The sequence below is a fragment of the Etheostoma cragini genome, chromosome 16, assembly GCF_013103735.1.
Source record: "Etheostoma cragini isolate CJK2018 chromosome 16, CSU_Ecrag_1.0, whole genome shotgun sequence".
NCBI classification, from domain to species: domain Eukaryota; kingdom Metazoa; phylum Chordata; class Actinopteri; order Perciformes; family Percidae; genus Etheostoma; species Etheostoma cragini.
Genome location: NC_048422.1, coordinates 15,634,844 through 15,649,001, shown reverse-complemented (window position 1 = coordinate 15,649,001; position 14,158 = coordinate 15,634,844). Strand labels below are relative to the sequence as shown.

The following is a 14,158-nucleotide window of genomic DNA, read 5'->3' as shown; positions in this document are numbered from 1 at the left end:
GATGGACAAATGGCCCAGTTGTAATAATGCAAATAGTAATTTTGGTGTGTTTTGGGAAAGAAAAATCAAATCCTCTTTTTACAGTTTATTTTGTAATGACAATTCCGACTGTGGCCACCACGTCAAAATCACCTCACCGTCCAACACTGTTACTGTTGACTTGAAGTCATAGTGTTATAATACATACAATTCTACAAAAATTAGGCAAACTCCATATGCCGATAAAGAATATGTGATGTGATCAAAAACTCCACCGAATATTAAACAATAATGTACTAAATGGACCTTGTGTAGAGATTGGTCTTAAAGAGTAACTGCCGTTATTTGTCTACCTTGGAGTCAGCTTGTATTTACCTTCATAAAAGTGCTTGTTTTGCCACTGATGGACTCAGATTCATATTTTAAGTGTCTGACAACATTATGGTAATTATTTCTAAGGAAGTCAACCTTTCTGTCAGAGTAATATCCTTTTTTTAAACATAAAAACTCCGCAAAATTGCATTTGCTAAACCCACCACTCTGGTTGGCAATATTTCCATGTAAATAAACAGTAATGTTAGCTTTGTAAAATACACTTCATTTGAAGTCGACAGAAACAGAATAAAGCTATGAAAAGCTGTTTTGGGTCATTTTTCCACTTGTCCAACCATCACAACTCTAGTTTTGGTTGAGATAAATACATAGTTGACCAATTTAGGTGTGACTATATGTTGGCTCTACACGCTCAAAGTATTGCTTGGAGTCTGGTGGGTTTAGCGCTAGCAACCTCAGAGCTGTTCAAAGGTCTCAAATAGGTTTTAAAGGTCTATCTCTGAAGGGATCCTTTCCATAATGTTTTCAGAGACTTAGAAAATTAATCCGAGCACTTCTGTGAAGGTAATTACAAGCTAGACAATATTACCTTATTAACTTACATTGTAGGTTGTTTTGCTGCTGCCGACTGCAGCGATCTCGCTTAATACTGGTCCAGTTTCAAAGATTTTTGTTCCCATCAGTCACTTAGACACAAAAACATGAAAAAATAAGGTCCAGGTTGAAAATAATGGTATATACCCTTTAACTCTTTAGCTGTACTTTACCAAAAATATGTTGCAGAAATATTGCACAAGTAGTTTGAAATGCTTTTATAATGGTTTTGGTATTGTTTTGTTTTTGGACTGTGGTTGGGGAATTGGAGAGGACAGGCGTGGTGCCACAACCAGAGTTTTGGTCAGGCTTTCCCTTGGCCCAGCCTTGCAGGCACAAAAACAGTGAAGAGTTGCTGCAGCAGCCAGATCTCCAACTCTGGCTAGCTGGAGTCTAGGGCCAGTAAAAACCTGCTGTACATATTAATGTCTGTGAGGATGAATCCGATTGGCACGCTTTTTATGAAAGTGGGATAACCTACCTCTCTCAGCCATTGTCAAAGACAGAGCTGGAGGGCAGGAACAATGGAAATATTGGTCTTTTATCTCTTTTTAAGGATTAAAGAGGAAAAACTGCACAGGGAACACTTCTGGAGAACAGGTGGCATCAGAATGCTGTTTTGTTCAAAGCTGCTGTTTGCCATCCTGTTGTCCAATGAGATACTGGATATGCAGAGGTGTGACAGTCTCCACTTTAACATAACAATGAACACATGAGATTCCTACTTATCTATAGGTGTAGGTCCATACTTTGCACACTCAGTTTGATTTAAAATAAATAAATAATAAAATGAGGGCAACAAACGTTTGTGGTAACCTTTTAATCTCATTGTTGATATTTATTTTATTTCCATGTGTTGAACCTTGCCCGCTCTATGTTGCTTCCATCAGTTTGCGCCTAGCTCCTTACTTGGAGCCCTCAAGCACAATGGTGGCCCTGGAGTGGATGGATGTGGAGCCTCTGATTGGCTGCAAAGTTTCCGACTACATCATCCAGCATAAACGAGTGGAGGATCCTTCGGAGGCCGAGGTCTACACAGGTAGAAAAACTCAATAACAAGCTTGAGTTGATGTACATTTTCTATCTTTACATATTTCAATACTATGATATGAAGTGAACTTTTTTGTTGGCTTTTTAATCATCAGACAGTTTTATAAAGACTTCTGTTTAAAACTTACTCCTTCATGCCACAAACATGCACACTTTTTTACAAACATACTGATAGTTACACAAAAAAAGTACTGAGAAAGAGAATAATTTCTCTATGATTATCATTTTGGTGGTTTCACTAGCTCTTTTGGGTGACAGTGGTTAGCACCACATATGGGTTTCCCTCCACTGTCCACAGATGTTGAAACAGATAAACAGATGTTGGTATATTGGAATAGAGACTTTACAGTATATTGTCTGTTAGTTCTGTAATAGCCTTGTGACTTGCTGAATTTTGGAAAGTTTCACAGCATGTTTTAGCTGCAAATAGAAAGAAAATTACACAATTCCCAATGTTTAAATCAAGCATCCGCTAAGCACACGATTGCAGTGGTTAATAACTACGATATTTAATGACTTGATAAAGAGTTGAAATTACAATTTACGGGAATGAGGTTAAAGTTTTGGTCTGGATACAACACAGAAGGAAGGGCTTAGACTGAAGATATGAGAAGATGACATAGGGCAATTTATCAACTGCCATAAATGGTGCTGACCATTGTGCCGTACGGCTAGAGCAGTGGTCATGGTTGTGAGGACGGGCTGGGGTGAGTCAGAGGAAGGTTGATAGGAAGGAATTTAATAATATTGGAGAAACGAGGTGGTCTGGAAGAAGCCGGTTTTAGTCATTGGGAACTATGGACAGGCCATCCATCACCCTTGGGAGGAGTGCTGATGAAGCGTGGGCACCAGCAAGCGAGGAGAGGATACAGGCAGCTAGACACAGGCATGCTGCTGGCAGAGGTGAGGTAGGCAAGGGCAGATGGTGTGGGCGACTCACTCTGCTATGTGCCAGTCACCACTATAAATTATGTAGTAACAGACAGTATGATACAGATTGGAAGATCTAGCATATATCTAACTTATGAGTGAGTGCATTAAAATGTGTGTTAGAGAGAAGTAGGTTATGTTAATTTGCAGGACACTCACATATGCATAGCTGCCACTTCCAATGTGAATCCTGACAACTGCAACTACTCACAAAACGGGGGGAAAAGATCACTGATACAAACTTGGAAGGTATTGAAAGGATCAATTTATGAAATAATAATGACCTCTCAAAATGATGAGATCTTGTTCTCTGGGCTCAGCATATAAAAGCCAAAGTGTCATTTTCTCACACTTACTCTGACTTATTTCAAAATTATGGATTTGTACTCCCTGCACCCACTGCTGGCTTTTCATTTAAGGACCATTTTTGAGGCGCTTACAGGGAAAATAGAAGTCTGTATAATAATATCCTAAAATGAGATAAATAAGAAGTCCAGTTTATCCCTCCTCACCTTGTGGATACAAAGTAACAAACTCATCAAATGCTCCAAAGCTCAGTCATTCCTGATGCTTTTTTCTCAGCATTGCTCTTCTTGACTTTCACAGAAACATGCATGCAAGGACGCACACACACACACACACACACACACGCAGACACGCACGCACGCACGCACGCACGCACGCACGCACGCACACACACACACACATCACGCACACACGCACACAAATTCCCTTGAATGTTAAAACCAGAGAAACAAGTCTTATAATCATTGGCCACTGAGCAGCTCTTATGGAGAGTTGTGGGATAAATACTTTGCCCGGGGGCATCTTGGTGGTTTTCATGTTTCTCATTCATTTTCCCTGTTCATATTTTCCAAGACTGTGTGATGATTTGAACCAGTGAGCTTGCAGTCAAGCCTTCTTCTCCAACATTTAAGGGTAGATACACGCTAAAGGATTATTCGGCTGATTTACAGTAAACCGTATTTGACAATCTAGGCAATTGTAAGGAAAAGCCCTGTTCCAAAGCTTAGTTGGGGCTTTTATTTGGCAATACAGAGCAGTGTAAGGTGTTCAGATTTGATTTTAAAGGGAGAATATTATGGAAAACAAGACATTTTCATGTGATCGAATTGCACCATTTTAACAACTCATGAACTCCCTCAGTTAGATGTCAAACAAGACTGAGCAGTGCCAGCAGTGCTCACAGCTAATCACAGTAGTACGTTTTGAATACAGTACAAACAACATTTTAATTTCCTTTCAGAGCTCAATCTGGAGCATTGGGTAGTCTAGCCTAGAACGAAAGAGGAAAATATAAAATTAGCAAAAAAGATGAGTAAATATTAAAATTTTATTCAAAAAAGGAAATATTTGGGCAGACCAGGTCAAGCGAGAAATGCCTTGGCTATAATATGTGGTGGGCCAAAAATTAAAATAAAGTTCAATGGACATTGCCACTGAAATCAGAAGGCAGATGAGACACAGATCAAGAACCTGGTGTGATGGAGAGATGGGACTTTGACCATCAACAACACCATCAGTACTAAGAGCACCACCTGCATCCAGGGGATGGGATTTAGCTGAGGCTGCATCCACATCTATTGCCAAGTTGAAACACTGCTTCTGGCTGGTGTCTGCGAGAGAGGAAAGATAAACAGACAGCCACACACAGACACTGCCATGCTGAGCATGAGTCACACACACAAAGCGCACACATTCAGAGATGTGTACACTCATACAGATGGCAGACAGAGAGTGAGTGTGGAGATGTACACACTTGGAAGCAGCTCTCACTAGATTCCCAAAGCCATGTGTCGATGTCAGTGCTGTCTAGACTAGGATAGGAGAGGATACTGTATCCCTCCTGAGATAGATATTGTTAAGGTCATTTGACAAGGAGAATAAATTGGTCTTGGTTTTTTTTTTTTTATTAATCTAATTGGGAGAACAATGTCTGCTACCTGCTTTTATACTGTTGTTGCTTTGTTGCAGGTCTATCCAAGCAGCCTTATTAAAAAAATGGATTACAGGTCAACTTCATTAGGGAGTGTGTTATCAATTAAAGTTGTGTCTGCATATTTTTAATTGGGGTGTGTGCACATATATCCAGGTTAGAATATAAAGATATATACCATATTAGTTAATGGTTGTGTACAGTTTGGGATTGTATCTTTGTTGATTCACTCGATAAACTGAGACATTAAACTCCCTAGCAACATCAGCAGTGTAAGGTTCATTCACAAATTCATCACCATAAGTTGTTTTTTAAAACCTCCAAATCTCCCATTGCCATTTCCAGTTATCACTACATATGAGTTGGATCTGTTTTGGAATCTATTTATTATTTTCACAAGCTGGGTGACAGTTTTATCCATGTTAATAGGCAGATTCAAAATACGTAATATGCCACCCTTTTGGCTCGGGTTTTTTATCCGTACCAGCTTCCTGCATGATTGGATGCAATCATGGAGTCCTTGAAAATCCTTAGTGAATGGTATCTTCTTCTAAACTAATATTCATAAATGATGCTAATCTGACTCCCTCTTGCTTTATGTAAATTATAGAAATGATATTATGCCTTGGTTCATAACATGGAGCTGCGTATTTTCATTCAGTAGGCATCAGTGCTGAGTGGAAAAGTCATGAAGAAGTCTAAGTGTGTTTTTTGAAGCTGCGTTCTTAAGTTATCCCCTCCATCACTATGGTGGGTGGTGTAAAGAGAAACCACTGACTATTTCTAATGCTGCCTCGGCCTCTAGTTGCAATTCGTCAATTGCTTGCTCAGTGTACCTTGGCTTGTATCACAAATTCTTCATCATTCATTACATAACAATCATATTTGGCTGTTAACACAAAAGGACACTATGCCCACATAGGCCAGGACAGGTTGATTTCAAGTTGTGTCTTTTCTTGTGCTTTCAAATTATTTAAATATTTAATTGTGATTAATCACATTAATGTCATAGTTAACTCGCAATTAATTGAAATTAATCACACATTTTTATCTATACAATATAACCCTTGATTTCTCTTTTTCTCATATTTTCTTTTCTCATTTTAATGCTCTTATCAACATGGAAAAGGGGATTGGCTTGCTTTGTGGAAACATTTTTTATTGAAAACAATATTGGCATATAGCCTACTGTACTGTTCAATTTCACACGTAACCTTCTCACTTGGAGCTAATAATCTCTCACACAGTGTATCACTGTACATCAATAAAAGGGTGAAAAAAATACAAAACATTGACGCCGTTAAAATGGGTTTACTTTTACGCTGTTAATAACACATTCAAGTGACAGCACTAGTCTTTACTTAAAAAGTAATGACCTGAAAGGGAAAGCAAGGAGCAAAATAAATTGAGATTATAAAGAAGAGATTAACGTGTCAAGATATCATGCTCTTTTTTTCCACCAGCATTGCTTCCTGCAACCTTTCCAACATCCTTCACATGGCCCCTGAAACATCACTTTTTACATCTTTTGTTGACATCTCTCAGCATTCCCTCTCTCTTCAATTGTCTTTGTACCTCTTTTTTGTGTCAGGAAGGCTTTAGAGAGATCATGTCGTTTTGTAGCACTACCCCGGTTCTCTCACATCTGTACAAACTATCAGGCTCCTGTGCCCTGAACTCACCCCACTTATCAATGCTGTTTAGAAAAAAAAGCTATCCTTTCTTGAAGGCTTCTCCCTGGTCCCTCACAAATCTTGCCTCTGAGGTCAACAGTGAGTGCAGGATAGCCTTGCTGCTTTGATGTGCAAGCACCTGAGCCCTTAGTTCATATACAGTTTATTGTCACTTATGACATGATGCTCTACAGGCAGCCCACGTCTGGACCCAGATATGCATGGCTGTAAAGCATGGGAAAGATATATTCACTTCATATGAAAAACATCTGAACCATCCCAATTTTTTACCTTTTTTAACTGGTTGCAATTTCGATTATTTTAATGTTTTGAATTGAAAAGATGCCTTGTAGTGAAATGGAATAACCAGGAACAGCTTGACCTGACCAGAAACCCTGAGACGGTGGGTGTTGTTTTCCATGGCTGTCAGTGCCAAACTAACACCTACAGTGCATCAACAGGCTCCAGTATATCGTTTATTTATTCTTGTGTCCTTACCTACACTGACATACACCAGGGTTTATTGAACAGTGCTCAAATTAGCAGTTAATCACAAGAGGTTATCTGCTTGCAGGCACTTAAAGAAAAAACACAAAAATAACACACTATAGTTTCACATACCTCTCCCTTCGGCCCTTGCATGCCTCCCATTTCCATATAATAAAGACTTCCTTTTTCAGGAATGTGAGACAAAATGTACCTTGCCAACTTTGTTACGTCCTGACAACTGCTTAAATCCAACTACTGCTGAAACCCACTGGCTCCTTATGAAAAATGCGGCTATTCTGTTCTGCTGTATACCACTGAAGCTGGAAAGTGTATAGATTCCTTAAATAACTTGAGAATGTTAGGCCCTGCTTTTTTCAAAGTGTTATGCTTTGACCCTTGGTTCTGCCTTGAAACGGTTCTAAACAAAAACTAAATAACAGGCCAACTAATCAGATATAGCTTTTTTTGGGCTTTTTAAATATTTTCTTAAGCCAAGACAATAAATGCTGACCAAGCCGAGCATGGAGCACAAGGTTGACAGCTTATAAAGTATCACCTGTATTCCCATGTATGCAATTCATAACCTTTTTTTTTTTTAATATTTGGCTACATACTGTATTCTTTTAGAAGCTCTATCGACTCAGAGGACATGTTGGGAAGCCTCGTCATCATACAGAGATGCCATCACTAAGGCAATTATTTCTTTACAATGATAATCAGCATCAACCTTACCCTGTAGAACACAGGGATGCTGCCAACCACTGCTTCTGGTCTCTGAAGAGAATCAAGCATTGTTCCACACACACTGGGCATTTGTCAATGCAGTAGGGCCACAGGGAATTAGGCACACACAACTGCTAGCCACACAGGGTCAGCAATCATGAACACACAAACAAAATTGTACTTAATAAATGTGGGGGGATACACACCCAGGACGGCTCCATTGAGAGGCTGTGATCATCTTGGCTCAGAACAATCGACCCACCTTTCTGCAAAGTTGAAGGTGGGGACACTGTGACATCCAACAGTCTCTTGAATAGATAAAAAAAAAACAAGAATAAAGAGAGAGGGAGCGCAGTGAAGGCATGATCTAGTGTTGGGAAGTTTGTGCCAAGGGATCCCTGCCCAGGAACGTGGCACTTCATAGCTGAAGTAGTAGAGCTGGGCAATATATTGATATTATATCGATATTGTGATATAAGACTTAGATTTTGGAAATCGTAATATCGTAAATGGCTCAAGTGTTGTCTTTTCCTGGTTTTAAAGGGTGCATTGCAGCAAAGTGATGTAATTTTCTGTGTTACCAGACTGTTCTAGCGCTTGAATTCTTTTTACCTTTACCCACTTACTCATTATATCTACTGTACATTACTGAATATTATTCATCGTAAATCTCGTTGTGAAAAAGAACTTATTGTTAACCCTATAATATCACCACAATATCAACATCAAAGTATTGAGGCAAGAATATTGCGACATCTGATTTTCTCCATATTGCCCAGCTCTAAGCCCAAAGTGCAACCATACAAAATGTCTTCACAGAGATCCAGTGAACAAAGCAGGCTAAAAAATACCGTTTTGGAGTGTGTTTAAATTGAATGAAGAAAATCTGCTGTTAGCTCACTGAGGCTACATGCTTAAGACAGCATGTTGGCATGCGTGCAGGACGCGAGTGATGCAGGGAGCCGAGAACAGCCACATCGTCATTGGTGGTTGTCTTATTTACAACATTCATCCTGTCTTACTCACGGAGGAACAGTGAGGATGAGGTTATTGCAGACACCATCGCTGCCAAGATCCAGGTCCTGTGGTTTAGCATAGTAGAAGTCTGAACTTGGCTAGTGCCAGATGTATAGATGGGACAAACAGAAAAGGATCACCTGTTCCTACAATACCAGGAAGGCAAGAGAGGCACTGACTCACTGAGATGAAGAGTAGGTGAGAATGAGTTCATCCCGGATGGCAGTTAATCATTTCAATAGGGGGAATTCGAGGGCTAGAAAAAAAGCAGATGCAGTAGTGAGATTTAATGGACATACACAGTCTATAAACATGATAACTCATCCTAATTTGCTGGCAAATTCTCAGAGGATGATAATTAGGTGATTTGAGGATTTGACCAAGTGACCAACACTACAAGGTAAATCGTGATTTTCCTTATAAACTATCTCTAAACAGTATTTACTTGTGTATTGGATGATTCACTGGAAGCTGCATCTATACAAACATATTAGCGTGCACATTTAGAAAGCAAATAAAATGGTTTTATGGTTGCTTAATGAAGGAAATATACTCAGCAGTGATGTATAAATCACAAAATAAATCAAAAAAATGTGGAACTACAGTGGATTTCATTATGTACCTTTACTGGAGAAGGGAATGTTTCCATCATGTGAAATTTTATTAATTTCATTATTATTTATGTTATTTTTTCTACGACAGTTTATAAGAAAGGCCTAAGAGGCTCTGTGTACTGTGCTATACTCTAGCTTGCAGACTAATCATTCCTAGCTTAAGGGCCCGTGTTAACTTTATTTTACAAGCTTCTTATCCTCTTCTGATATCCGTCACATCCGTGATGGTTATGAGTGATCCACATCACTGGACCTCACACAGGCCTCTAGATGGCACACCAAGGCAGAGACAGCATTAACAGAGAAGCAAGTTAGATAGGCAGTGCTGATGTATTATTGTGGGGCTCAGCATTCCTTTACAGCAAACAGTCAACCAGCTGTGATATGGAGGATGATATTCAGAAATCTGATTAGAGCATTAAAATGGACAAATGTGAGAACATCTCTTGAGGTAGCTTTAATACCTGCAACAGCCAAAAATAAGCGAGAAAGCAAAATAGATTAGCAACTACGTTGTGTAAATGATATTAAATTGACATTTAGAGCATGTCCTTTTAACCTGTGATCAGATTACAAAAGCAACCCTCTGAGGATATTTTGATTTGGCAACTTTGTTACCTAAACATAATATAGCCAGCTAATCAACCTTACCACTAAAACATCTACTTTAAGCCTGAATGAATATCTTATGACTGTATGGGATTAATTAGTGGCATACCAACACCATGTCATTCCATATCTGTAAGGTCTCTTTTCTGTCTATCTCACTGGGAGTTCCAAGAAGAACAAAAATAGAAGGGGCCTACAATGTTATGAAATTTGTTTAATAAAAGGTTTAACCAAAAGTACTACTTATTGTCTGAATTAAGAATGCTTTTGGGTTCCATCATCACATTTTTACAATCCCTCTATTGTCTCGTCAGCTGCCAATTTGCACGGCTTGTCCTTAAATCACTAGTTTTGCTGAGGTAACACTTTTTTGTGAATGTGCTAATCAGTGTAGCACTGTGCTTCCCACAACTCTCACACAAATGTACACACTTAGCACTAATTAAAAACCTGTGAGTCTGCGTTGCATCACCGCTCTATGATACCTGATTTTGTGGCACGGAGAACAACCAAACGCAGGGATCATTTCCCTGGAGAATTCGGAGAATTTAAACAAATGTGATTGAATGTGAGAAGAAACGGCAAAGAATGAGTAGAAAAGTCAGAGGAGAGGAAAGAAAAATCACAATGTAGGAGTGCAAGAGGGATGCAGACGACAGCAGAGGGTTACACAGGAATGATGTCACCTCATGCTGGCACTGTTGATTGAGATACAGATTAGCCATTTTATCTTTACCCTTATTTTAGTTCCAATTGGCTCCCAGCTCACACTACCAGCTTATTGGGATACATGACATGTGGATCTTCCTCTGTTTTAGTCTCCTCTTCTGTCACATACACTTCTACTTTACTCATGTCCCCTGTTTCTTCTGTGATCAGCGGTATCCCCACCTCTATTTATGTAACAGTTCCGTTATTGGTTGGGACCAAGAATGCCCCTCAATGCATCAATAAGCCCTCATTCAAAGAGATTGAATTATATGGAGATAAACGGTGTCCTTGAGCATGGGTGCAGATAACAGATTGGAGTGACACAGCTGACTCTCTTTGTTTTGCTAATTAAAGATGACCTCATCGCTAAAAATGGACGCTGTGCACCTCCTCGTCACGATCCTCACCATCAGCAGATTGCAGATTGCAGGCAGGGGGCCAAGGACTTTCTGCATTCCCTTTTTGCTTCCTTTCCTATTTTGCCTCTTCACACACACATTTTTAGTCTCTCTCTCTTTGCCATAGGTCTAGACTTTCCTGGTTTCATTTTTTTGTTTTTCTGTCTCTCAGTATCCATTACACTCCCTCTGTGTTCCTTATGCAGATATGGACAAGTAATGTAAGTTAATGTAACCTCTAACATACATTGATGGATTTGTGCTGGAATTGTAATTAAGACAACATGAGGATGCGGCCCCTCAGTGCCTTCCTTTTCAATCATCATAGTATAGGGCCAGGCATTGTGTCTCCATCAGTAATAAGGATAATGATGTCATGAAACATTGGCACGACTCATGGTGGTCTGGACTTGATTTTTGTTGAATTTGGTATTGGCTAAAAATCAATTTAACATGCATTTAAGCATTATAATGGGATTGATTAGTCTCACTTTGCAATTCAGGGAAATTGCAAACACTTAAAGTGGTAGAAATAAATATTTTCTCATGGAATGGCTCTCTCCATTACACAGGAACAATCACAATTCATAGATTTATTTGATTGACTATTCTAATTATTTTTTGCTGCTGATAGAGTAATTTTTCTCATTTTGCCCCTGTGACATGTCACCTAAAAATCTGATAGAAGGTCTGTATGTCACTGTGTATGTCAGTGTGTAATTCGCATGTCTCTCGAACTGATGGATTTCAAACTTGACAGGTACAAAGCTCTAGCCGCTGGCCACTCCCCCTCTCACCCTGAGGAACAGAGACAGAGAGCAGCGCAGCTTTGGCAGCTAAAATGTGACACACACCTCAGACTAACCCTAGACCCACAAAAAAAGTGCAAAGTAGCACTACTTTGGTTTTTCTTTGACTTTAAATAAACAAACAACAATTCCCAAATTGCAGGACGTTTCAAAATCCCACACATGCAAAGCACAACCAGAGGACACATGCAGACAGAGCATGATGCCACTTATAGGCAGGCTATTTATCTTATAAAGTAATACGTATCTGTATATATGTCTGTCCGTGTTTGGGAGGAGGTTAACCTGCACATCAGCAGACGCCACATGCAGAACGCTTTACAACAGCGGGGGGAATCTTTTCCTGCAATTGTGTTAAATTGCTGTGAGCTGGCAGAATGTAGCCTAATCTCTGAGTTTATTCCTTATTCCTTATGAGAAAATGTCAGACTTGAACCAGGCGGATACATCACCCTGGATGGGGTTAATTAAGTCACCAAAACACCCCTGCGAATAAAATCCCCTCTTTCACTGTAAACTGTCAAGCCACTAAACCTGTAGGGAAATGAACACCTCTACTGAAATGTTAAATTTGATAACGATCCGACACAAGAGATATGGTGGTCTCTCTCTCTCTTCTCTCTCTTCTCTCTCTCTCTCTCTCTCTCTCTCTCTCTTTCTTTCTCTCTCGCTCTCTCTCTCTCTTTCTCTCTCGCTCTCTCTCTCTTTGCGTGTGTGCGCGCGCGTGTCTGTATTTTACTGGAGAGGATTCCAACAACAGTCTGTAGCTGACACAGACTCAGCCTCGCCTCACCAGCCTTGTGGTGCATTCAGTTATTGTAAAATACCCTTTTCCCATCCAGTGGTTGTTTTCACTGTTTTGTGCTCCTTTTTTTAATCAACTTTTTATTGTTTTATATTTTTGAACATACAGAACAGACAAATACAATTGCAACTTCACACATTTTTATCAATGCTAAATGAGCCTTGATTTCCATGTGAGCCACGTGATTAAATATTTTAATCATTTGACAGCACTAGTAAATACAGTAGTACAATGATTTCCTCTAATGTAGAAGTAGCCTACACTGTAAGTCAGTAGTAGGCTATACAGTGAATTTGCATGTAAAGTGGTTTTGGGTCCTGTAAGTCAACAATTTGGTTTTGATGAATACCACAGGCATGGCGCCAAGTAAGCACCTGTTGCAAACAGGCACATTTTCAACGGGCAGTGCACTAGTTAATCAAAAATAAGTATTATAGTATAGTACAGGCCCCACCTTTACTATGAGTTATATTGCGACAGCTCGATCTGTTCTATTATTATTATTATCTAGTGTGAAATAACGCACTCCCAGTTACAGTCTAGACTGACTGTCATCATACAGAGGAATCACAAAGAATGACCACCACATAGCACTCATTCTACCCGGTTTACTGGGAAAGTAAGCTGGCACAAGATGGTCTCAGTGTTGGAGACAAGCAACAATTACTTACTTCCTACACATTTAACAGAGCAAGCTGAAGCCATCAGAGCCCACCAGTCTTGTGGTACAGCAGGTGGAGGATGGCAGTGCACACCAACCAGTCAGTAAAGTGCAGCATCACTGTAAGACACAAGCCAATAGCCACATGTCTATTCTTAGTGCTAAGTACAGACCCAAGAGGAGACAAAGCCACAGTAAAGGGAACCAGGGGCAGTAAAAACAGACCACACACGGGGCACATCAAAATGGTAGACATGGACCCAGGAGGCCATTAGGCACTGACCAATAACCTAACAATCTTAATATGTAGAAAGGGCAAGGGCAGCCCATTATCAAACAGCACATCATTCAGCCTTTTTTCAAACAGCACATCATTTAGTCCATTGTCAAACCACATCATTCTCAGTTTTTGGAACCAGTGTGGCACAACATTCTGATGGACAGGCAGGGCATGGACCGTGTTGCCAATAAATATCAACACTAGCAGAGGTAGATAGGGATGTAAATTGTTGTGTTGTTCACTACATTTATATTTGATGAGAAAAGATTACACCTTTGTGTGCATGAAAGAACTTTTATTTTGACTATAAATGAGATCAATTTGATTGTGTTTATTATGTAGAATCAAAAAATGATTAATATTTGCAAATTGTGGTTACTGTTGTTCAGCTATGACATCATTTGGCCCATATGCCTGTAATATCACTTATTTTTTTGTATGTACATATCATAGACCGTTAATATAAATGGACAGAGCATGAGTGACGTCACCCATTGGTTTGTGGAGATCAGAAATGAGTCTTCGA

General features: G+C 39.6%; 1 protein-coding gene across 1 annotated transcript in view; it reads left to right on the top strand.

Annotated features, from left to right (window-relative positions):
* Positions 1–14,158, top strand: part of LOC117958903 (astrotactin-2-like) — a 264,011-nt gene that overhangs the window by 220,749 nt on the left and 29,104 nt on the right. Inside the window, exon 19 of the mRNA XM_034895621.1 lies at positions 1,797–1,945. Coding sequence (XP_034751512.1) covers positions 1,797–1,945 — 149 coding nt within the window. The remainder of the gene's footprint in view (positions 1–1,796; positions 1,946–14,158) is intronic.